This window comes from Belonocnema kinseyi, chromosome 5, assembly GCF_010883055.1.
Source record: "Belonocnema kinseyi isolate 2016_QV_RU_SX_M_011 chromosome 5, B_treatae_v1, whole genome shotgun sequence".
Classification (NCBI taxonomy): Eukaryota; Metazoa; Arthropoda; class Insecta; order Hymenoptera; family Cynipidae; genus Belonocnema; species Belonocnema kinseyi.
Genome location: NC_046661.1, coordinates 61,511,480 through 61,538,835, shown reverse-complemented (window position 1 = coordinate 61,538,835; position 27,356 = coordinate 61,511,480). Strand labels below are relative to the sequence as shown.

At 34.8% G+C, this 27,356-nt stretch overlaps 1 protein-coding gene across 1 annotated transcript in view; it reads left to right on the top strand.

Annotated features, from left to right (window-relative positions):
* The window catches only part of LOC117172911 (periodic tryptophan protein 2 homolog), a 272,846-nt gene that overhangs the window by 193,458 nt on the left and 52,032 nt on the right, over positions 1-27,356 (top strand). Inside the window, exon 13 of the mRNA XM_033361205.1 lies at positions 15,682-15,756. Coding sequence (XP_033217096.1) covers positions 15,682-15,756 — 75 coding nt within the window. The remainder of the gene's footprint in view (positions 1-15,681; positions 15,757-27,356) is intronic.

The window sequence follows — 27,356 nt, the reverse complement described above, 5'->3', positions numbered from 1 at the left end:
AGTCGAATAATGAAGCTTCAGATGAATAAGGAAAAATACGAATTTTTAAATTTTGTTGTCTTAAAATCAATTGGTTCTTAAGTTTTTGTTAAATTTATAGATGTATAAGCTATTTTCAATGAAACTATTTAGAATTTAAGATTTTGTTTTCAAAAATATTACATTTCTCAAGATTTTTACACTATGAATGTTTGTAGCGTAATGTACATACAAAAATAAATAAATAAGCAAGACTGCGCTAGTCTGGGTGCGAATCTTCAGTATACTGTGTTTCTTTCTGATCTTCAATCGTTTCTTCAATTTCTTAGAACCTTCTTTTCTTCGAACCTTCTGAAACCAGGCACAGGCAATGTAAGCGACTAAATGTATTCGTCAAATAGTTTTAAGTGTGAAGATTATCGTTCAATTGTTGATTTTTTACATTGTTTTACTGGCTATGATACAACATCTTTCACACGGTTCGAAGAAAAGAAGTTTTGAAGAAAAGAAGGTTCGACGAAATTGAAGAAACGTTTGAAGATCAGAAAGAAACACAGTATATTTAAAATTCGTACTATGAAGATCAATTTGAAATGTTGCCAAAAAGACCCAGACTATCGTAGTATTGTTTGTTTATTTTTTAAATGTACATTATGTTGTAAACATTCATAGTGTGAAAATCTAGAAAAATGAAATATTTTTGAAAACAAAATCTTAAATACTAAATAATTTTATTGGAAATGGCTTATATATCTATCAATTTAACAAAAATTTAAAAACCAATTGATTTTAAGGCAAAAAAATCGTATTTTTCTTTATTCATCTGAAGCTTCATTATTCTACTTTAATGTTGATAGCGTTAGTGTTTAAAAATGAAGCTTCTGATCAAATAATAAAATACAGTTTTTTTCCGTAAAATTGAATGGAGTAATCATTTTTTAAAGGTATTTTACAATTAGAAAATTTATCATTTAGTGAAAAATTGATTGTTGCAAAAGTAACTTTTCGAGTTTTTTCCATTTTTGAGCATGTTTTCCAATCGGGACTATATTTTTTTCATTTCATCAGAAAGTATATCTCAAAATTTAAAAATTGAGCTCTGAAAGAACTCTATACGATGATTTTCTGAAGGACAAATTTCATTTGAAAAAAAGTGTTTCGGACCGGAGCAAATGATTATCTCGGAAACCAATTGATTTTCCTATCTAAAAAAATTTGTCAATATTGATGTCATAAAATGGTACACTTTCATTGATTTTCTTCAGAAAAAAATTATTTTTGCGGAAATGAAAAATAAGAAACAGACAGAAAACACGGTTTTTCACATTTTCTCGGACATTTTGAAGTTATGTGAAAAAGTTACTGATAAAAAAGGTATAGATTTTTTTATAATCTATATTTTTTGTTTGAAATATTTTTCTCTCTGACATCAACTTTCGCCAAAAATCCCAATAATATTTTCACCGCTTTTAACCCCTTCCTTACCAATCAACCCCGCCACAAACCTGCTCAAGCATTTTCTTACGTTGATTATGAGCCACTTTACCATTTCCAGTTGTCCAAGTCGCGTCAACAATTTTATTTACCAGCGCGCCGCACAGTGGGCTATAGCTAGAAAGTCCCTGACAAAGTCATACAATTTTTGATAGGAATGATCTACAGCAATTAAGAGGGGCAACCCATATAACACCTCAAAGATAAGGGTATATTTTGGGATTTTTTTGGGGATGAAGTATAAAAAGAATCTTTCCAAAATTTTTATAGTTTACTAAGGCAATTTTGAACATGTTCAGTCGGGAGATATGAAATTGCCCGCACTCTAGTTTTTCACAGATTCGTCTCAAACGAAAAAAAAAAAGTTTCTTGAAGTTTATATTCATATCAATACGGAGCAGCTTCAAATAAATATTTTTGACTTTGAAAATCTACATTAAAGTTGACATTTTTGCAGAAAAATTTGTATTGAATATCCTCTGCATTCAGATATTATGTTTGATGTGTTATACATTGGGACCCCGATTTAAGGGAACCTGAACAACCGGATAAGGTGGTCCAATAGAACAAGAGAGAGGCGCGTGCAAGTTTAGCGCAGTTGCGGGGCTTACGGTTCGATACTGTAAGAAGCGACAAGAAAGAAGGAGAAGAACGGTTCGAGGAATCCCTATTTACCGTGAAGGCCATTGAGGATACCCCCGAAACGCCCGGTAAATCGGAGTCCAGAGTATATATTTTTACATATATTTTGTCATCAGTGAACCAAAAAACTTCTGTACAGTTGTTTTCAGTTATATCGATTTGTTTCACAATGTTTTTCCGGTATATTTGATCCGCCATGTTGAATTTTGACATTTTGGCTTTGGATTCGAAATCAGTTATTTAAAAAAAAAAACCGTTTACTAAGTTTCAGTTACATCCGTTTTGTTGTACAATTTTGGCCCAATGTTTTGAATTTTGACTTACTTTCCAATTCATTGAATAGAAAGACCCTTAAACACGACAAATTTTCAAATTAACTTCGGTGAAAATCATTCATGCTATGAATGATTAAAATAGCAAATTCAATTTCATTTTTATCCGAACGGTAAATTGGATACTAATTTAAAGCCGGGATTTTGATTTATCCTCTTTTTTCGAAATCAAAAATATTTTCGATTTTTTTTTAATTTGAACATATTTTTGTTTTGCTCAAAATAAAGATTGAGATTCTTCTTTCGAGCTCTTAAAGCACAAAATCTCGTTTTTTTGTTTTCGAGAAATTTAATAAAGAATAATGCAATGCATCTGCGGCGCTCGTTATTGGACGCTCTTTCCGAGGAAATTAATTTAATTGTATTTTTCAAATATAATCTATTGTAAGTGGAAAATTGTTATATTTATTTAGCTATTGCCTTAAATTTATTTAAAAGCTATTTTCAAGGTTATTTCTTTGCTCCTTTCTTTCTTCTAATTGCCAACTTCTTACCTTCTCTATTTTTTACAGATTTTTTGGTATTTTCGTTGTCTTTGATTTTGTTTCTTTGCTACTGAAAAAATCCAGCGTTACTTCACAATTGGGTTTACAGCAGTCTTTATAGCTGGCTTTTTGCAGCAGCAAAGAAACGCATACTGAAACTTTAGAAATGTTGAAACCAAGATTTGACAGTGCCTCTGAAAGTATAAAAGCCAACAAAAAACAGAAAAAAAATCTATTTGTCGAAAATAGAAAAGTTAAGAAGTTGGCAATTAAAAGACAGAAAGGAGCAAAGAACTAAGCTTTAAAATAGATTTCAAATACATTAAAGGTAATAGATAAATACACATAATAACAATTCTCTCACTTACGATAGATTAAGTTTGAAAAATACACGTACATTTACTTTATTAGAATAACGTCCCTACAGTGGCTGTAATTCAGGATTTAAAATACTATAATTTCAGTCTCAAACCTGCAGAATGCAGAGAGACATTCTATAAATAACAAATAATAATATTTGAGACAATAAATTACTCCGAAAAAGTTTCGCCGAGCGAGCGTCCCAGCGTTCACGAGCTAAGTAGATGCATTGAATTATTCTTAATTTAATTTCTCGAAAACAAAAATAACGACATTTTTTGCTTTAATATTTCCAAAGAAAAGATCTTGATATTTATTTTGAAACAAAAAATGGGTCAAAATTAAAAAAAAATTTTATTTTGAAAAAGGGGGTTAAAATTTCAATTTTTAAAGAAATATTTATAACTATTCGATAGATCATAAAAAATGTATCAAAAGCATATAGGACAAAATTTTGTTTAGTTCATACAAAAGCAGTTTATTACATTCAAAATAGGAATTGGCAGCACAAAATCCGAAAATTTCCCCGACTCCACCACGGTCAACTTGTATCCATTAAAAAGAAAATTCTGTAAAGTACTACCTAGTAGGAATACACTTTGCCCAAGTTTGATTTCGATAAGAGAGTCATTTTCCAGGGTGGATACATTTGAGAAATAATCTCCCATATGTATTACATCAAGTATGCAAGATATCAAGATGCAAGTCATGTCCTCCTAGAGGGATGGGGGGTAGGTAGGGATAAACACCATGGGCCAGGGAAAAGCTGAGATCCCGCGGTTCTAAAATTTGAATTTTTCATTTTCGAACTACAGCAATTTAGATACTTTAGTTGATATTAATAAGTTTTTTTTTTACTTTTAGTTCTTAATTATTTGAAAATTTACCAGAAATTATTCACACTAATTTAATTTAAAAAAGGGGTCGAAGGTGTACGCGTTGTTTCAGGATCTCAAAGGCTCGTTTTTTTCGGTGGATAGAGGAGGTTGTGAGAGGTGGTGGTGGAGAGAGACTTGATCGAAAGTGTAAGAGAGGTATATGAAGAGAGGCAGGATATGGAGTGAGGAGGGAATTGCATTTCGGTGGGTTTCTGTATAGATAGGGGGTTAAGTCAAGGGTTTCCGGTTAGCCTAACGCTTTTTTTGATTTTAATCGTGGATATGGACAGTAAGCAAGATGCCTGATTGGTAGGAGTTAGGGTAGAAGGTGTTAGGAGTTGAAAGAGTTTGTGTATCTGTGCTTGCTGTTTCGGAGAATTAATGGAGTGGATCATCACATAAAACAGAGAGGGGGTGCATAACAAATGAATGGTCGGGAACCATAAGGGGCTAACCCATGTTCGGAAAATTTTTCAGGTGAACGAAAAGTTGACGTGCCAGTGATGAGTATACTATTTTATGGAAAATAAATTTTCAAAACAAATTCATACGTATGTGGACAGTAATATTTTATCTGAAAGTCACACTGAATTTTTTAAACTTGTCAAAGACAAAGCTATTCCCTCTTCAAATGCCTGTTTACGATTTCTCAGAGAATAACAGCTTCATTTTTTTGAATTAAGAACTAAGAAAAAAGCTAGGCGACTTCAGAAAAATATGTGAAACGATACGCTACAAACTTTTTGACAAAAATCCTGTTCATGAAAATGACTTCTTATTGCATGACTTTTACAGCTAAAGATCTAATCAATTTAAAAGGAATTCTATCTTCACCAAACACAAAAGCAGGGAAAATATTTGTCAGAACAAACGGTGTTGTGCGTAAACATTTTTTTGTCTGACCCCCCTTGAAAACGCGCCATTGCATGAACGTGAAGCAGGTTGCAATGTGGCCGCTTCCAGCCCAGTGACCTTGGCACATGCGCACTTCGCCGCCGGACCAATATGAAACTTTACGCCGGCTACATAAAACTTCACGCCCGCTACACATACACTGCATTATGGCAGAGAGAATATGGAGACAAAACGTGGGAGCTATCGTGGGACGCCCGGCAGAAGTGGCAACTTCATATGATGTAAATTGAAGTGGTTTTTCTTTGAACCCTTTGATCATAAAATATTTACTAAGGGGAAGAGGAGAAAATGGTAAAGATCCCTTATCTGCTTCACATGCTTGTTTTCAAGGAGGTTAGGATAAAAAGTATAGTGTTTTGTATCAAGGGCGTAAGGCGTGAAAGTAAATTAAGAATAGAGAAACGTCCAAAAACGTTTAGGTTCATTCAATATTAGACAGTTGTATGCACTTTTTATAGTCGCTTTGCCTGGGGAAACAATTGAATTTTCAAAGTTTGCAGCATTAAGACCGAAAGAGTTCATTCTAGCGGGAAAAAGTGGGAGCTATTTCCAACCGTCAGGCATTGGGTAGCCCAGTCGATTGATAATCTTGCACGAATGGCATCTTATTAAGTTAGGCGTGGATCGATCAGATTTAGAAACTGTGACTGTTCATCCTTTTGCGACATACAACCTAACACCTGAAGGTCAATTCAAACACGCAAGGTACGCTCTAATATCAAATATAAAAGAACACAATACGATATCTGTGCATGTCTATGAAAGAAAGCCAATATCTTTTTTACGAGAAAAAGTGTATACATTTTAAAATTTAAAAGTGCATGTCAATACGAACAATTTAAGAGCTTTAAAAATCAAATCCGTTAATTAGAACCGAGGATATAGAATGTTTAAAAAAAAAGTTACCGAAAATTTCGAAATCCCATATCACCGCCTTTTTCGAATTTTCAAAAATCACTGGAGGGAAGTTTTCTTTACTAATATATAATTGCACGTCGAGTTACAGTAAAATCCCATTCCAATGAAGAAAATCCTTGTTATCACATGACATGGACTCCACCTAATGTGCTTCTGGCTTTTTACAACGGGGTCCTTTGCGGGAAAATGGTAAGAATAAACTTTAGTTCTTCTCGTAATTTCGTTTATTGGACCAAACGATTAGAAAAATATGATAATAGATACATAATAACATAATATATAATTAACCGATTAAGCGAACTTACATATTATAAAGTTCGATCGGGATTATTTGGGTCGTCTCGTCCGAATAAATCATAATATAGTAGTGCCAATCCTACACGGTTTATCCACAATATTTTAAAGAAAGCAAACTGAATTTTCCCGCGTGCTCTACTAGCACCTCTTACACGTTGATAGGGGCAACTTTCATTATTTTAAAGTTCTCAAATCACAAGCACAAGGTTTTATATCTGAAATATATTTTCTGGGAAAGGGTGGGTATGATTTATTTAGATGAGATTGACCAATTAATTATTTTTCGTCGGGTCGACCTCTAGATAATAATGTAAATGCTTGAAGTTTATTACGATTTGTCAAATAATCATTTATGAAAAAATACAAGTAGTAAGCAGGATTGTGAGTCATTTAATTTCGAGGTCTCAATTCGTTGAAAAAATTTAATTTCAATTTTTTCTGGTAAATCCAATATATTGTCCAACCAAATCTTAGGTATTTTCTGCATTCTTTGACCGATCAAACTTCACAATAGGTAGGTTCATTTGATCGGCTAATTATTTTTCGTCGTCTCGACCTCTAGATCATAATGTAGATGTTCAAAGTTTCTTATAATTTGTCGAGTACTCATTATTGCAGAGAACATGGAGCAAACACAAACGGAAACTTGGGTAACTTAATGTTGGGTAACGCAATGCGAAGTGTATCGATGTCAATGCCAACTCGACTCGCAGCTGACGTCGAGGCATGTCTAGTTCAGGATATGGTGAAGGGCCAAACCTACGCAAATCTCTGGCTGGTTGCGAAAAAACGGAAGTATGGTCTGCATTCTTTAATCTGTTGAAAGCGCGATTAAGGTAACTAACTTATACGTTAATAGTGCTAGATAAATTTATCGTTAGGATACAAAGTCTCTCAGAAATCCAACACTGATGACGGATCCCAAGTAGAGTCGTATTTACGCAGGTTTAACCGGACATTTCTTAAAAAATTCTTTTTATCGTCGCATCATTTCCTAAATCGCGTGATAGTTCAAGGGACAAATTCATTCGGAATGAGTTGACATAGCGAACATGATCGTAATCGCTCCCTCTGATACACCCCTTCGTTTAAACACTTCACTGATAGTATAACCTGCTACCAGAGTAAGAGTTCTCCATAGCGGGTGTTCCTTCCTGTAAGGAGACTTGACTTGAAATTAACAAACTAGTGAACACAGGATAACATGATTGCGCTGGCCACCGAGGTATTACTAAAACTCCTTCTGCCTAATCCGTTACAATCTTCGTTAAACATCGTAAGATTTAGGCAAAAGAAGGAAATGCATAAAAGTACTACACATACTATGCAACTATGTGCATCAATTGTGTAAAAATTTGGATCAGTGTGTAAGGATAAGAATTTCTTACGTTTCGCATTAATGTTTGATGCAAAAAGATCAATATCGAAGTCCCGATTTTTTCTGGAATTACTTAAAAAAACCTTCGATTTTAATTCTTATTCAGTCTCGGGTGAAAGATCTCCAAATTGGCTATCGGCAATAGCATTTTCTTTCGACTTTATGTCAGAGACAAAGACCCAAATACCCCACTCTGCACACCAATCACTGATGAGCTTGGCAATCTCATTCAATTTTCGGTATTGTATACCACCCATACTATTTACGTAGGAAATCGCTGTAGTATTATCTATGTGCCTCAATATTTCACAAGATCTATTCTCTGGTACGAAACAACGTAATGCATAGAAGGCAAATCTTAGTTCAAAATAATTGATATAATGTGTCTTTTCGTCCGTACTCCACCGACTCCGAGTTCTTTCACCTCCGCAGCATGCTCCTCATTCCGTTAGTGCAGCACCGGAGACAATTTCAAGCTGGTAATTATAGTCCCGAATTTGGTTATAAATGAACATAACGTTTCTACCCTACCATTCAAGTTCTAGTTTAACATCTGAAGTTATTCTCATGCTCATATCGTAATTGCGCGTCTTTTAAATAGCTAAAAACTTTTCGCGTTCCATGGATTTTGTATAAAGGCGACCTACTTTACCGCCGGACAGGCTGACACAAAAATTGCAATACATTGTGCAAAATCTCGAATTGTACGTTCAGATTTTGATAAATACTCATCCTTGCTTCGATCCTCGCAGAGAATTTTTAGCATTGACTTATCGAGCTGTGGTTCTTCAGCTCTTTTATAACCCTTCTCCAGAGGGTTAGGGTCGGACACCTTTGAAACTTTCGATGACAACATAAACACTCTTCTGACAACCGGTGGTTGTGTTTGTACACTAAGCCTATTTATGTGATCACCTCTCATGACGGGCGGCAAAAAGTAAGAATGATGTTCAAAAACCCGGTTGTGCTTTCGTGATACGGACCTACGGGGTGTCGGGAAATATCGTGAAACACTACGCCTACGGGAGACACTGCGACTTGAATAACGGTTCCTTGAGCGTGACGGCCGACCGAATCTAAATAATCATAAAAATTAATTTGATTATAAGAGAATTTGGCTTAAGACGATCTGAGGGTACCGCAGCCTGCTTGATCCCTCGGCGACGTTTTTCTATTGTTCAGTGCTGGACTCGGTCTCGAAGCTGGGCGGCTCTCAACCGGCGGATTTTGCTTTATGTTACAGGGGAGAATTATACCGAATATAGTGTATGAACTCTGTTGCGCCCTAAAGAGCTTCGCGCTCCGAAATTTTGTCTCCCCTATTTTTTTATTAATAATTTTGTCACTCAAAGTATAGAGAGACTGAACTTTTGTACATAACAATTTTTTACGCTCTAATAACTGATTACAACACAAGTTGAAAAGTTGATAATAACCATTGTTGTAAACAAATCTTGTAGCAAAGTATTAAAATTGAATTTTTTATCAAAATTTTGAATTTCTTTATCTAATTTGTTTATAAAAATGTTAATTGTTTTATTTTATCAAATATTCTTAAATACTTATTTTAAGGAGTAACTAAAGCCGTTCTGGCGATTAAAGGATATTATAATTTTAAAAAATCTTAAATTTAATATATTGTACCACAAGAATTGTTTATAACAATGGTTATTATAAACTTTTCACTTGGTTCAAAATTTGTATTTTTTTGGTAAAAAATTATTTTTATTTTGGTTGAAAATTATTTTAGTTTTTAAATGTAAATCAATTTTTTAAAGCAAATATTGAACAAGAGTGAACTTTGTTCGTGCATGAACTCTATCCCGCAGCACCGTGGAGGTCGAGTTGAACATTACATACTCCTCCACACATATTCTACCTAATAGTCATCAGTCATCGAAACTGCCATTCTACCGATCCGTCTTCGCATGTCGCGCTTTACTTTTGATCACTGCGATTCGATTCATTGCATATGAATATTATTATCAGCCGGATTAAAATTTTTTTGAGTGATTTACAGTAAACAGTGCGTAGTGAATACGATCTACACCACAATATCCTATTCATAGACTATTACATTTAAATGTACTCCTGTAACATAATGCAAAAGGCGCCGGTTGAGAGCCATAGCGATTCGAGATCCAGGCCAGTGCTGAATAATAGAAAAAGGTCGCCGAGGGATCAAGCAGGCTGTGGTACCCTCAGATCGTCTTCAGCCAATTTAAGAGAATTCGTCCTGCCACGCAGACAGCGATCAAATCAATTAGACCGAGAAAAAACCCACTCTACGAATAAATACCTACCGACCATAATCCGACGTATCTCTCGGACAGCGTTCACGATTATCTAGCCGATAATGATATAAATCGACTGTTGGTGGACGACGGAAGCTATGACGTGAGCGAAAACGGTTGGAAACGGTTGGCTCCGTCTGTTTCTTTTATGGTGACGACTTCTTTTAGATGAATATTCACTTATTTTCCCCATCTTTCTAATTTTATATAATTTTATTCAAAGTAACGACGTGGATGAAAATGCATAGAAATACATGATAAAAATTTCCCCTGCAACGTGTAAGAGGTGCTAGTAGACCAGGCGGGCACATTCAATTTGCTTTCTTTTAAATATTGTGGATAAACCGTGTATGATCGGTATTAATACATTATAATTTAGAGGACGAGACGACGAAAAATATTAAGTGATTTTGATAATACAATAGTTATGATGAAATATAATTTCAATCTAAGCTATCATACAATCAAAGTCTTTGATCTAAAGTCTCGATCATCATCAGTTTGCTCTCAACCATTAGCGGGTTTAGCAGTCCTGTGACGTGCTTTTCTGCTCGTGTGACCTCAGTCAAATGCCGCTTACTAGTTTCTCAGGTTATCAAGCTTTGCCCAGATATTGCCGCAAATGCAAAAAAGTAACATTATAAAATACACAATGATAATTATAGAGTGTTCTTTTATTCTGAAAGCTTTGCTTCCGAAGTTTTTTCCTCTTTTACAGGATGGAAAAATAACATTTGACCTTACTTATACAAGGCCCAAGTTTCAAATGTCAATGAAATTTTGTTTTCGATCATTTATTTTTGCTATTTCAATTAGATTTTCAGGTCTCTTTAACACGCTTTCAGTGGATACAAAGATGAGTCATAAAAAAAATGTTGTTTACATGTAAAACTTTGGCCTTCTACATGCATGGAAGTTTCGTCTTATCATTTTTTTCGTCTCTTGCATCATTTTCCCAACAAATAAATTGTTTTGTTTTTAATCTCATTTGTTAGGATTAAAAGAAAATATTTTCGTTGTATCCAAAAATTATTAATAATAAATTTATAGATCCTTTTTGAGGAAACAACTTTTACCCATTAATTTTTTTCATAGATTCTGTCGTTTGTCCAACAATTTAACTTCTTCATTTTATTGATGCGTATTACGCATAAAACAAAAATTACGCTTACTATCAAAAAATTATTGATAACAAATGTATAGCTTTTTTTTGATGAACAACTTTTGTCTTACTTTTTTTCGTAGCCTATGTCATTTGTCTAAAAATTTCCTTTTTTCAAATGTTCATTGTTGTTGTTTACTATTAAAATTTGAATTTTCGAGTTTTCAGCAAAATTCTAAAAGTTATTATGATAATCTTGTTGGGGGTTCGAAATAATATGCTCCTGTACAACTTTTAACTGAAATTTACCTTTTCCTTCAACATAGGCCTAAGTGTCATAAATGCTGAGAAATAGACTTCGATCTCTTTTTCACTAATGTAATCGTTTTTTCCGTTACAATTTTGAAATTAAATTTACTGAAAGATGATATGACATTAAATAATCGTTTCTCAACATCCGTCCAAAAATCTACATTTAAATGAATTAGTCTTTCCCCTCAACATAGACTTAAGTGTCATAAATTCTGAGAAATAGATTTCGATCTCTTTTTCAATAATATATCCATCTTTTTAACAATTTTGAACTGAAATTTAGTATGATATTGAATGGACCTTTCTCAAGATCAGTGCAAAAATATACGTTTACATTACTTAGCCTTTCCATCAAAATACTCTCAAGAGTCATAAATTTTGAGAAATACAATTCAAAAGAAGTTATCATCATAAAAGAAAGAGACGGAGCAGATCATCCAGCAATGAAATCAGGAGAAAAATTGAACGCATAGAGAGGAAAATGGAAAAACGCAAGCGTTCTTCCAACCGTTTTCGCTCACGTCATGGCTTCCGTCGCTCACCAACAGTCGATTCATATCATTATCGACTAGATAATCGTGAACACTATCCGAGAGATACGTCGCATTATGATCGGTAGGTATTTATTCCTAGCGCGTTTTTTTCCTCGGTCTAATTGATTTGATCGCTGCCTGCGAGGCAGGACAAATTCTCTTAGAATCAAAATGTTTTTCATGATTATTTAGATCGGGTCGGCAGTCACGCTCAAGGGATCGTTATTCAAGTTGCAGTGTCTCCCGTAAACGTAGTGTTTCACGATATTCCCCGACACCCCGTAGGTCCATATCGCAAACGCCCAAGCGGGTTTTTGAACATCATTCTTACTCTTTGCCGCCCGCCATGAAAGGTAAGCATAGAAATGGTCTTAGTATACAGCCACAACCACCGGTTGTCAGAAGTGAGTTTATGTTGTCATCGAAAGTTTCAAATGTGTCGGACCCTGACCCTCCGGAGAAGAGTTTTAAAAAAGCTGAAGACACACAGCTCGATAAGTCGTTGCTAAAAATTCTCGGAGAGGACCAGAATAAGGATAATTTACAGGCGGAAAATATTGCACTGTCGCATCAGCATCTCGGTGCTGGCTTATCCCGCTAGACAAAAGGCATAAGATTTTAAACTTAGTTAATGATTATTTATCAACATCTGAATGTATAATTCGAGATTTTGCACAGTGTATTGCAATTTTTGGGTCAGCCTGTCTGGCGGTAAAGTACGGTCGCTTTTATACAAATTCCATGGAACGCGAAAAGTTTTAAGCTATTTAAAAGACGCGCAATTACGATATGAGCATGAGAATAACTTCAGAAGTTAAACTAGAACTTGAATGGTAGGGTAGAAACGTTATGTTCATTTATAACCAAATTCGGGACTATAATTACCAGCTTGAAATTGTTTCCGGTGCTGCACTAACGGAATGAGGAGCATGCTGCGGAGGTGAAAGAACTCGGAGTCGGTGAAGTACGGACGAAAAGACACATTTTATCAATTATTTTGAATTAAGATTTGCCTTCTATGCATTACGTTGTTTCGTACCAGAGAATAGATCTTGTGAAATATTGAGGCACATAGATAATACTAAAGCGATTTCCTACGTAAGTCGTATGGGTGGTGTACAATACCGAAAAATTGAATGAGATTGCCAAGCTCATCAGGGAATGTGTGCAGAGTGGGGTAATTGGGTCTTTGTCTCTGATATAAAGTCAAAAGAAAATGCCATTGCCGATAGCCAATTTAGAGTTCTTTCAACCGAGACTGAATAAGAATTAAAATCGATGGTTTTTAAAGTAATTCCAGAAAAAATCGGGATTTCGATATTGATCTTTTTGCATCAAACATTAACGCGAAACGTAAGAAATTGTTATCCTTATACACTGATGCAAATTTTTACACAAATGATGCACATAGTTGCCTAGTTTGTGTATTACTTTTATGCATTTCCTCCTTTTGCCTAAATCGTACGATGTTTAACGAAGATGGTAACGGATTAGGCAGGCGGAGTTTTAGTAGTACCTCGGTGGCCAGCGCAATCATGTTATCCTGTGTTCACTAGTTTTTTAATTTCGAACCCTTTAATTTTTCGTCCTCTACTCGATTTAGTCAAGTCTCCTTACAGGAAGGAACACCCGTTATGGAGAACTCTTACTCTGGTAGCAGGTTATACTGTCAGTGAAGTGTTTAAAGGAAGGGGTGTATCAGAGGGAGCGACTTCGATCATGTTCGCCTCCTTAGCGAAGTCAATTCGAAAAAAATACGAGAAACCTCTTAGATTATGGTGGAATAACTGTTTTGAAACGAATATTTCTATATTTGATGCTGAAATTGAGCACGTAATAATTTACTTAACGGATATTTTTGAGAGAGCAGGAGTCTGTGGCTATGTCAATTCATTCCGAATGAATTTGTCCCTTGAACTATCACGCGATTTAGGAAATGATGCGATGATAAAAAGAATTTTTAAAGAAATGTCCGGTTCTACCTGCGTAAATACGACTCTACTTGGGATCCGTCATCAGTGTTGGATTTCTGAGAGACTTTGTATCGTAACGATAAATTTCTCTAGCACTATTAATGTATAAGTTAGTTACCTTAATCGCGCTTTCAACAGGTCAAAGAATGCAGACCATACTTCCGTTTTTTCGCAACAAGCCAGAGATTTGCGTAGGTTTGGCCCTTCACCATATCCTGCACTAGACATGTCTCGACGTCAGCTGCGTGTCGAGTTGGCATTGACATCGATGCACTTCACATTGCGTTACCCAACATTAAGTTACCCAAGTTTCCGTTTGTGTTTGCTCCATGTTCTCTGCAATGATAAATGAGTATTCGACAAATCGTAAGAAACTTTGAACATCTACATTATGATCTAGAGGTCGAGACGACGAAAAATAATTAACCGATCAAATGAACCTACCTATTGTGAAGTTCGATCGGGATTATTTGAATCATCTCGTCTAAATAAATCATACCCACCCTTTCCCAGAAAATATATTTCAGATATTAACCCTTGTGCTTGTGATTTGAGAACTTTCAAATAATGAAAGTTGCCCCTATCAACGTGTAAGATGTGCTAGTAGCGCATGCGGGCAAATTCAGTTTGCTTTCTGTTAAATATTGTGGATAAACCGTGTAGGATTGGCACTACTACATTATGATTTACTCGGACGTGACGACTCAAGTAATCCCGATCGACCTTCAGAACAGGTAAGTTCATTTGATCGTTTAATTATATATTATGTTATTATGTATCTATTATCATATTTTACTAATCGTTTGGTCCAATAAAGGAAATTACGACAAGAACAAAAGTTTATTCTTACAATTTTCCAGCAAAGGACCCCGTTGTAAAAAGCTAGAAGCACATTAGGTGGAGTCCATGTCATGTGATAACAAGGATTTTCTTCATTGGAATGGGATTTGACTGTAACTCGACGTAAAATTATATAATAGTAAAGAAAACTTCCCTCAGTGATTTTTGAAAATTCGACACAGATATGGTATTGCATTCTTTTATATTTGGTATTATAGCGTACCTCGCGTGTTTTAATCCACCTTCAGGTGTTCAGTAGTATGTCACAAAAGGATGAACAGTCATTTATGTTTTTGACTAATACTTCCCTGAGGAAGCATCTTTTAAATCAATCTTGTGGTTTTTAGCAAGATTTAGTTAAACAAGAATTTGACCCACTAATAAATTATACTTCACGCTATTGATATACATACTTCGTTGTTTGGCAACAAAATCATATCGTAAAGTCGTTTCATATCTTCGCTTAAACTGTTAATAAATTCATATACTATTAATTATAATGAAAATAAAATATAAATAAAAGAAATGTTTTATTATTATTGCAATATTCATATATTTATATACAGTAATTGAAACAAATAATTTTATTTTAAAGGTACTAAATGATAAAAAAAATACATTTTTTCATATGAACAAAATTTTCTTAAATAGTTTGGCTTTCTTAAAATAAAGTTAATAGTCATCTTTTATAAAGAAATAATTGAATGTAAAAAATGGTATAATTGTAGGCTGCAAGAATTGAGCCTTGATCTCACGGTTACAAATCTGAATTATTTTTAAATGACGAAAGTTTGATATTCACATATAACTGGCAGGAGTATGAATCCGAAAAAAATACTGAGGATGTAGGCTCATCTTATCAGTAAAGAAACATGGTGAATGTTTAAAAAGATGTAGACATCAATTTTACCTGTTTACGTTTTTTATAACCTAATTTTAACTTTTTCAGCATTGGTGATGGCACTGAAACTAAACGAAATTCTGCAGATCCGATATGTTGTGGAAAGCATTCCTCACCATGATAGTAAGTAAACCGTAAAGTTTTTCAAACAAATTTATTTTGCACCATTGGCCTAAGAATCCGCTTTAGTGGTCTTGCCCCCTTTCATACATGGTAAATTTATTTGCAATTGCACCTAAAGCTAAAGTTAAGGTAACTGGAAAACTGTGGTTCCAGTTTCGTTCCTCTCAGGAAAAATTTAAAACTAATTCTATAACGAGTGAATGAAGGAAATCATCAAGAACCCGAAAGAAATTTTTCTTTCGTTTCGTTATCTTACTTCAACAGTGATCTTCTTTTTTTACGTTATGGCGAAAGTCCTTGATAGTTTCTTTGCGTTTCGTTATCGCATGCCAAGAACCCGAGTAGACAAAGCTGAAAATAATAAAATACAACCTATCTTGTGACGTACATTTTGCATCGCACAGATGTCAATTACGAGTTTAAAGTAAATAAATGTCCAGAACTTTAGAGATCTCACGATGCTTGGTGATTCAATTTGATCTATATTTTTATTAAATAATTTTAGGCTAATTCTTTCCTATTTATGTTCTCCTTGTAGTGTGGTCTCTAACTGAGAAGAAAAATAGAAATTGAAAGCAGAGAAAAGAGTTTATGACCACTAAATATAATAGGGTAGCCGAAGGCAGCCGTCGATAATTATAAGGTTTATAAAGGGTTCGGATGTCGACTTTCTTAATGATGGAAGTCCTTCTGGGTGATGGCAAGGATCCTTCATCGAGGATGGGGCACTTTTTTATAGTAGGCTTATTTAAAGGCATATAAAAGAAAACCAACTTCGCGTTCGAGTGAGTGACACAAGAATGGTGACACGGGATGATGTGACTAGCGAGACCGCGCAAGAGAAATTCGCTTTGCTAGGACTATTTATCCTCAGTTGGTAGTACTTCGATATTGCTGAGCTTAAGGATGTCTTCTACTACTGTAATAATTCTGTTACATCCTTTTATTTACTTTCGGAGCCTACATCATAATGTAAAAGGAGAAACGATTTGATCCCAGGAACTCCAGGGCAACTGATCCAGACCACCGCTACTCAGAAGCATCAAATTATTGATAAATTATTTAATATTATCTCTAGCCTAGAACCTAGACCATTACTCCATAGTGGTTACACCATTACTGGTTGTGGGACACTCTGTAGATGATATTTAAACAATTTGAATTCTGAAATTATTAACGTTTTATAAATATCATCAATCTTCAATCAATCTTTAATCCAGCAGGATAAGTGAGCGAAAACGTAACAATTATGAGCGAAAATATTGTAAATCAGATTGAGTTTCATGAAAAATTAAAAGATTGCTCTAATGGATTTAAAAAAACAAAGTGGTAACGTTGGAAGTAAAGTTCTTTTTGTTAAAAGCCGAAGTTGCTTAAGTGAATCATTTATTTGTGTAGTGGCTATATAAGATTATTGTGAAAAACTGTTTGAAGCTCATTTTCAGACTGGTCATTCCGTGTTCTTCTAAAAAACGCCATTGAACAGATTAACGCTTGCAAATTGCGAAAGGAATAAACAGGATTCAGTTAATAGAGTAAAATATGTTCTAAAATAACTATTAAATAAAATGTTTATCTTCGAAACCTGTGAAAACATGGAGTTAAATAAAAGACTTTTTAAATACGTGATATAAAATGACTATTCTTATTGGTTTGTAAAATACGAAATTAAAAATATATATATTAAAAAAAATTGAATTCATGTTGTACAAAATTATATAAATAAGAACATTTCTAAAAAGTTTATAAAGCAAAAAAGTACATTATCAATAAAAAAAATTGTTTTAAACTTTCTACAGAGGCGATATGGCGAAATTAATGAAAAAACCTTGCAAATAATTAGCTGCAAAAATAAATAAAGTATCCAGCAAAATTTTTCCAAACGAAACAATTTTAACCACCCCGCGGACGTTTACGAAAAATCTATATGAGGGACCGAAGCAGAGAACGCCCCTGGTGGAGTTAAAATTAATCAAATCGGAAAATTTGTGCTCGATAATTTATTTATTTTTAAATAGTTCATTATTTTAATGTTTTTTTGAATTCATTTCGCTTCTATAATGGTTTTAAAACCGTGTCTAGTCTTTGGGACATACGAATGAGATTAACGTACAGTGTGGCTTAATTCTAAGTACTACAACAAAATTTAACTCATACTTATACTTTAAATCTGTTCGGTATGACTCAGTAAAAATTTGATTTTAGCTCATTTTAAATGTGCTCTTTCAGAAAGGCCCTAGCTCAAGGGTAAAGGGATTTTTGTAGGAGTAAAAAACGCTTTAGATGCCATTTAGGATAAATGAAATATAAAACGGTTTTTGTTAATAAAGCCTAGATAAAAATAAAGGAAAATTATGTTACTGTCTGAAGGACATGACCTTGGAGTTCAATTACAAGTCATTCCAATACTTGAATTTTATGGAAATAAATCTGCATGACAAATTAATTGAAGTACTGATTCGGATTGACACACTAATTTGTACACTAATAAGCTTACATACAAAAAAAAAGAAAACTTGAAGTTCAATGTCTTCAAGACATGAAAAATCTTAAATAGTGTCAGGCCAGAAAGATCGCGCAATACCTGATTTATTATACTGAAACTCAAATCGTTCAACCCAAATCAACTCTAATCATTTCAAACGAATCAACTAAACGCAACGTCAAAAATATAATAAAAAGAGGTCCTGCGAACTCTCAAGTCTTCTCTTTCCTATGTCAAGCCTGGTGGAAGAATTTTGACAATCGACGCTTCGACTTCCTCGCTTCTCTCAACTACTACCAAAATCTGTGTCCGATAGTTACTGCCCTCCTCACAATGTATTAAGCTCCCCATTCGATGAAACATGACTTGGTGTCCCTCTAGTAGATGGTATTCTGGCTCGAGTCCAGGGCAAGATAGCGTCGCTTGTTTTGTTATGACAGGCACCGGAACTTATTAAAAGTGATAGTGAACCCGTTGTAGTGCAGGTGCTTGTGGTCAGCTTGGTCAAATGTACCCTAGTAAAAATGCCTGATAGAACACCATATCGAAACCTAATACGTGTGCCTTCTATTAGGTTCTATTACCTTCGAGAGTGGGTTTTGTGTGCCCCTTCTATATGTTTTTGTATTTGGTAATTAGAAGCTTTCAAACTGGATACAATTAGGATCTGATGTGTTGTATATTAGGTACTCTCAATGCATTACCTATCGGGTATTAATATGCTTGGTAGTGGATTTTATAGTCGCTTTGATTAGGATATAATGTTCTGTATATTTGGATCTCGAATTACATACCTGTAGAGTCCTAAGTGGCACTTAAACTGATTTTCTATTTTGTTTCTAATTGGTTTTATATGGTGCGAAGAAACTGCAAAGTAGATCTAATTATGATCCAAAGTGTTTTGTATTGGGTCCGCTTTCTCAACAAACAAACAAAGTTATTTTTTAACTTATTGTTATATAATCTTCGTTTTCTATAGTTCTGAAAAATCTTAATCGCTGAGGATTTGAACCCTACCTATACTACTTAAACTTCTATCCTAACGCTCGCTCTCATTTCGCTATCGATGCACTTGAATGTTGGTTACAAGTGAATATCAAAATGGGACCTCCTTTAGTTTTCGAGCAATAATAAAAATTCTATGCCAAAATTGTGCGCACGATGTAAAAAACCTTGTAAACAATAGACGAACAATAGAAGAATATTACGTTTATCTATTAGAGAACCTATTTTGACTTTAATTAAAAATTTTCATTAAAGAGCCTATTGCCCTGTTAAAAATAGTATTAAATTTAAAATATGAATGTACATTAACGTTGATATCTTAAGCATATGAAATCGCCATTAGGAGCATGATATATTAAATTTCATTTACATTCATGATAATCACTCAGAATATTTTGTTTTACACAAAATAAAAATAAGTGTAGCTCTCACATTAAATTTCGACCATATAAGGCAAATTCTGAAAAAAAAGTTCCACCCGTATGTTGCACTTTAATCATAAAAAGCAATTCAAATCTACGAATTCTATATTATTACTATTCGCGAGAAAGCAAAACTGAATAAGTGCCTCGTAGAGACAATTTGAAGGCATTATTTTGGGGTTCAAATGGAATAATTCAGTTTTTTCATTAAAATTCCTAATAGAACCTGCTAGAGGAGCAATTTTGAACTCTTCTCGTCCGTAAAAAAGCAAAGCCTGATAGATTACTTGAAGGAACACTTTCAATGCAGATCTTTGACTTTTTGTCTAATAAATTCAATTCCACTATTTATTAGATGTCTGATAGAACAGAGCCTTTTAGAGCATTTCTACTAAATCAATTTCAGTCCCAATTGCTGTTTAAGTACCCAATAAAAGCTATTAGAAACTGAATTTAAATAAAAATGCTCTTAAGAACCACTTACGACCATATAGAAACATATCTGTTCCTATATGTAACTAAACGCTTTCTGTTGATAACCTAATCGATATGATTACTAGGGTAGTGGTGTGTGTTGTGGAGTTGTGGAATTGCCAAAAAGCAAGGGGAGTTTGAAGCATTCCAATTACTTACTTTAACCTACATTTGAATTCGAATTTTTAGATTTAGAATCATTTTCTAGAACAAAAGATATTATTTTTAGCCTAAATTGATCCTATGCACACTTATTCAACGCACTACGGATCTTTTTATATGCACTCCCTAATTATATCTGTTTTGAACTCGTGTTGGTCATGGACGGTATCGTGTTTCAAATACTAAGGTGTAATTTATAAAATATAGAAAGGATCCATAACTACTGACAGGCCACACCGTCACAACACTCCCTCCCAGTCTAACTAGGGGGGTTCCAAGACCCATTTATTTTTATCATTTTATAGTAGCAAATACAAATCACATGCACATAAATTTAATAGAAAGCAAAAAAATTGGCATCACGATTACTGGGACTAAGGTCATAATGACTGGGACGTTTACCTTTTGTCATTACTTAACAACTTCAATAAGTAACGTTACTGCAGTACGCCTAAATAAGACTCGCGAGTGTATTGCACAGATTCAGTCTAAAATTACAGCGGCTAGGCGGCAGGCATAAAATATTAAGTGTGTGATTCGTTACATGACACCAAATAAACAATTCACTTCAAAAGATAGGACACTTGCTCAAAACTTATGGAAAGAAAATCACACGCTGAAAAAGTGTAAACTGTTGACCATCAAGCAGCACTGGACGTAAAAAATAAGAACCCTTTCATCAGTTAAAGAGCACCTTGAATGGCGAGTAAGGTGGATTCAGGAAAACTCCATCATTTCTACTCATCCTTCCTGCCTGTTCGACAAGACTTCATATGTCGTTGAAAATCCACCTGGTCGAAAAGGGAAGTCTTCTGGGAGCAAGTATATGGAGATACTTATCAGCTAAATGAAGAAGCTTCAGATATCTCACTCCTTCGTAACTTTTGTCAGAGGTAACGGTTGCAACGTCCAGTTGTAAAGTGTCCACAAATTACTGCTGAGGCAGTGAAGAAAGTCATCGCTAGAACTAACAACTCAGATAAAACGAACAAATTTTGCTGGAAGAAGTACACTTCAAAGCACCAAAATCTAGCTCGTATATTTACTACTTTCTTAAGCGGAGAACAACCCATATCGCAGTGGTTAGAAGGGCGCACGGTACTGATCCCTAAGACCGGAGATTTGTCAAGTCTAAACTACAAGCCCGTAGATTGTTGAAACACCAGCTGCAAGCTATTTCCTGGCATCCTCAACGAGATAATATTAATATCTATCGAGCCGGTATGGAGTGCAATAGTTGAAGAACGTGGATGTAAAAGAGGGCTGGCAGTTTGCAGGGAGAACCTGCCAATAGACAGATGTATTAAAATGCAGATACAGGAAAACCGGGCGAACGATATGCTGACCGTTCTTGTACTTCTCTACAAGTTTGGAGCAGTAAAATGGAACGTCGATGAGTTGAAGCAACTTGAGCGAAACAACATGTACGATTATGACAATCCATCGTAGTATCATCCTAGATCTTCTGAACCTCGTATATGCCTCACTCGAGACAAAGAGAGTAGAGGTTTGTTGAGCTTGGATTGCCTTCAACGACGAACGGTTCTAGCTGCAGCGTACTTAGTTCTAAATAGCACAAATTCTCTTATGTGACTCGTACATTATGTAACGAGACAGCATTTTTAGCTTTATTATTTAAATTATTATTTAATACTTGAAGCGACACCTGTTCCCTCTTCATGTACACCGACACTAACAGGGCATATTTTGGTTAATTTGAATAATTTAAGATTAAATCATAGGGTATTTTTGTTTGTTATTTCCGACCTTGCCTGACCGATCTTCTCAGCGAGGGACATCGAGGAATTTTGGAACTCTGTACCTCCTCGTCCACACCTACAAAATTAAAGATCGAGATTCATATTTGAATCTGGTTCTCGCTTTTCCGTTTGCTGTCTCCAATGGTTCCGGAACCTGAATGGAAACCTTTAATGTTTCCAGAGCCAGGGATGGCTCCGGATCATTTCCCCTAGGATTTGTGAACGAACTTAGTTGCCTTGGAGTGATACTTACTACGATACGTCTACACCACTGGACCGAGAGTCCAGCCTACTTCAAGAATTCCGCGATGCGGGTTAGAAGCAGTTCTTGTCATCATATACTTATTGCCGTACGTTTTGCCAATGCTGACACTCGCTCCAGAGAGGAAAAAAACTTCCTCATTTAAAGAAAATGCTTCGGATCTTCTCTGTAGATAGTTTTAAATTGTTTGCTTTCGAGTTTTACAGCTGTCGAAAGTCTACTTTTAACTTTGTAGAAATTTCGCTTTCAGGATTTAATGTGGGCCTCGTATAAAATTAATTTTAATCGTCATGGAAGCTCACTCTCTTAATCCGTATCGCTACCAGGAACCTAGCCTCATGTAGACATTATCGATTTTCAGGGATTTTGAGGTTAGTTTAGCTGCTATAATAAATTATTGAGTTTCAATTTCAATTAACTTTCAGAGGGCTGAAGGTATCCTGGGCCTAAAAATCTTGCCCACGTCCACTTTGTTTATTATTGTGTGTCTGGTTGGCGCATTCACGCCTGGCGTCCAAAAAATTTAAGTATGATATTATTTAATAAGATATCGCGATTTCAGCTAAGGGATGTATGGAGGTAAATAGTAACAATAAAAATATCGTTACAATCAACATGAAGTCGTCAATGCTGCGGCTTTTTATACCGTGCCGCAGGCTAAGGTTACAGAAAGACACACAATCCGGCTCTAAAAGTGTTGTATTACCGTCTTAGGCACTTCCGTGGTATTGATCTACTGCCCTTCTTGCCATACGCCCAGGAGGAACTCAAGTCCGTTTTTCAGAATGATCAGTGTAAGATCGACTGAAATTTCTCATTCTCTACCTCTTAACGTTGAACGCCATATTTTAAGCACATGTGAACCCGATTTTACATCATAGCCACGGTCTAAGTCAAGTATCTGATGAGATGAGAATGCTATAAGTTAATTTATTACGATTTTTGAAATCTTTTGCGATCATGCAGTAGATACAAATTTGGGAGCATGGTGTTGTTTAGAGTTCGTCTTTTACCGCTGCTATCCTTGCATACTGGCTGCGAGCTTTGGAGGTGACAACAGACGCCTCTGGATGCTTTCTTAGGTGCTTTCTTTTTTATTCTGATGCAGCCGGAACGACTACGTTATCCACTTCTGTCCCTTCTATCCTAGAAGGTTAGCAAAAGCCGGAAATTTACGCGAGATAACGTCGTACAACACTGTTCTCCTTGGAGTCCGGTCTGTAGCAATTATACCGGTCGATTCAGCTCGCTTTTTCCCGAAAACGTTTTCTTTGTTGTTGTTTTTTTGTAAATGAAAATGAAAATAAAAGTCGCGCGAGCTATACAGTGACACGGTACTATGGTGAGGGCGACGGACAGGAGCGGAAAGTGGGGGACTCGCCTGTATCTTCAAGCGTCCCTCAACCGTCAAATTATTATGCCGAACCGTTTAGCTCGCTTTTTCCCGAAAATGTTCATGTTGTTTTTTCAAATTGAAAGTGGAGAGTATTTTGGCTCGCTTTAGATTAGCGCGCTGTGTACAGTACACGCGGGTATGCCACTGGCGAGAGGCAACAGTGGCGAGCGGTGGGCTCTACTGTCTTCTCAGGTCAATATTTTTGGAATCCACAAATCTAAAACAGGCTTCTACGTTCCAGTAAATAAGTATAATATAATTTGTTTGGTTTCTTTATACAGTTTTCTCTATGAAATGATTGTATTCGTACGTGCATTCATTATCAATTGGCGACCTACCAAAACAAATATATTAGTAACAAAAAAGTTTTGAACTGTCGAGTTAAAAAATCATTAATGTAATAAATAACAACAAAAAATTGTTATTCATAAATTAGCGAACATAAGCTGGATCAACTTTATTTGTCACTTATACAATTCATTATTGTCTAGTTGTAAAATTTCTAAAAATTAAACCAGAGATGTAAAATTTTTCTCAAATTGGTATCCTGAACTACTTTTTCTGGAATAATTACATAATTTGAATACATTTATTCTCATTTTTAACAAATCTCTATTTTTTAAAAGAATTTTCATTTGCCCAAGCATTTTTTTCGATAACTTAAAAAAAACTTAAATAAAATAGAAGATATACAATTTATTTTCTGACTGAATAGTGTATAAAAAATGCGACAACAATTTTTTAATTGTTTAATACCAATTTCATGATAATAGTTCCGAAATACATATATTTTATATCTAGTAGAAATTTGGATTGGTATTTCTTAACCTATTAAAATTTTTTCCGTTTTTTGAAAATTTTCAAAATGTTAGAGAGCATATAACTTTTCTAATTTCCATCAAATTAAAAAAATTTATTTAAATAATTTGCAAGTCTTCTACCCATCTAGAAGAAACTATCATACAAATTTATAAAATTTGAAAAAAAAATTAATTTGGAAAATGCTCTAAATTCTTTAATTTCGGTTATTCGGTTATTCGGTGGATTTTGAAAACCTGAAGAAGTGTATCAAAGGCTGACTCGATTGGACAATTCCTTCAAAAGTTAGCGTGGCTACAACATTCAGATATCCATACATACAGACAGACTGACACCGATAGAATTTTATGATTTGCGGATACTGTGAATGCCGAAACGTAAAGATCCGTTAAAATCCAGAGATAAAAAATTTGGACGGTTACATTACACTCTCATGAATAAGAATGTAAAAACTGCTAGAGAAAATAAAAATTGTTTAAAGAAATATAGATTTTTAAAAAATTAGAAGAAATGTTTAAAAATTATGTAATTATTCAAGAAGAAGTAGTTAACGATACCAATTCGAGCAAAATTTGACATCTCTGGTTTAATATTTAGAAATTTTGTAAATATACAATAATTAATTGTTTAAATAATTATATAATGTTTTAAACTAAATGTAATACTCCAAGCAATTACCAAATTTTAGAGTTCAATCAGAAAATAAGATTTTTTAAACATTTTTTGGAAATAAATATTTGTTTGAATAATTTGTATTTATTTAAACAATTGAACATTGTTCAAAAAGTCCTGGAAAATATTCAAATTGTCCAGTGGTAATTATTTGCATAAAAAAGACGACAGAAGTTTCTAAAAATGAACAATAAAACGTAAAAATGTTTTTTTTTAATTCTTGGGTCATCTTTTTTGCGATGCAGGAGGGGGAAGGGGTTAAAGATGCTTTCACAATATTTAGTGGACAATATTTTGTTTTTATTGTCTCCTAAAAATGTTAGTTAAGTGAATTTAAATGTGGCAAATAAAGTAGATCTAACTTTTGTTCGCCAATTCATGAATAATAATTTTTTTGTTATTTATTACATCAATGATTTTTGAACTCGACAGTTCAAAACTTTTTTGTTGCTAATATATTTCTTTTGGTAAGACGCCAATTGATAATGAATGCACGTACGAATAAAATCATTTCATAATAAATAAATTATATTATACTTATTTACTGAAACGTAGAAACCTGTTTTAGATATTTGGGTTCCAAAAACACTGACTTGGAAATACAGTAGAGCCCCCCGCTTGCCTCTGTTGCCCCTCGCCAGTGTATACCCCGTGCATTGTACACAGTGCACCAGTTTCAAGCTAGAAAAAATACTCTCCACTTTCAATTAAACAAAAAAAAAAAAAACAAATACAACAAGAACATTTTCGGGAAAAAGCAAACTGAACGGTTCGGAATAATTGCCTTCAGATCATGCAATTAAAATATTACGGCCAACAATTTATGCGTTTAGACGCAGTTTCGATGTGGCCAAATTGACAGCCATTTGAGGGACACTTGAAGATACAGGCGAGTCCCCCGCATTCCGCTCATGCCCTTCGCGCTCACTATACTACCGTGTTCCTATACAGCTTGCGCGAATTTCAAGCGAGAAAATACACTTTATTTCCATTTACATTAAACAACAACAAAAAGGACGTTTTCGGGAAAAAGTGAGCCGAACCGACCGGTGTAATTGCCTTGGAGTTATTAAAGTTTTTGATTTCTTACCCAACTCAGTAAGATTCCGGATTCTAAGCGTCAGGCTCAGTCCATCGCGAACATGATGCATAAAGCTGTTCTTCTGGAATCTCTCCATCTAGTCCGTCAACACTGTTTCTCATAACATTCTATAAAGATTGGTTGCCCGGAAAATGTATCAAGACGTGAAAATTTATCTTCAACTGTTCCGTCTGCCCCGTAAAGTCATCGGCGGTTAGAGACCGGACTCCAAGGAACAGTGTTGTACTACGTTCTTCGACGTGGATGACGTAGACGTTCCGGCTGCATCCGAATAGAAAGGAAAGCATGTAAGAAATCATCCAGGGACGACTTTTGTCACCTTCAATGCTCGCAGCCACTATGTAAGGATATCAACGGTAAAATACGAACTTCAAACAACACAATGCTCCTAATTTTGTACCTAATGCAACATCGAAAAAGATTTACAAAATCGTAATAAATTAACTTATAACATTCTCATCTCATCAGTCACTTGACTTAGCCCGTGGCTGTGATGAAAAATCGGGTACGCATCGAGTTGGGTGTTCGAAGTTTACGTTAGAAGGCCGAAATTCGAACCCTGAACCGGTACCTCTGGAAATTTTTCTATGTACCTGTACCGATGTTCTGATGGTTCAGATCCCACCTTAAGCTGTAGATCCACCATCATGCTCTTGACAACAACCCAGTCCGCGAATGATGGGGTAAAAACCAGACTTTGCCGAATATGTCAAATTAGGCACACTGCTCTTATTAGATCACTTGATTGCATTTAAAAAATGCGTCCTAGACTGATAATATATACCAGGACAGCCCCGTGCAGACTATTCAAAATAAAAATCCCTCTGAAATAAAAAACGTCTTTGACATCTTGGGCTGTAACCATCTTAAGTCTGAGACATTAAAATACAATAATAATAACACAGGCCCACAAAAAAAACAAAAGTGTCTGTGCAATGGACCAGACCTATATATTCTTATGTATTTTTCGACGCTGAATTCGAATTTGCAATACAAAAGTAGGGTCCAGCTACTTTTTTATGGGGTTTTCATCGAAAAACC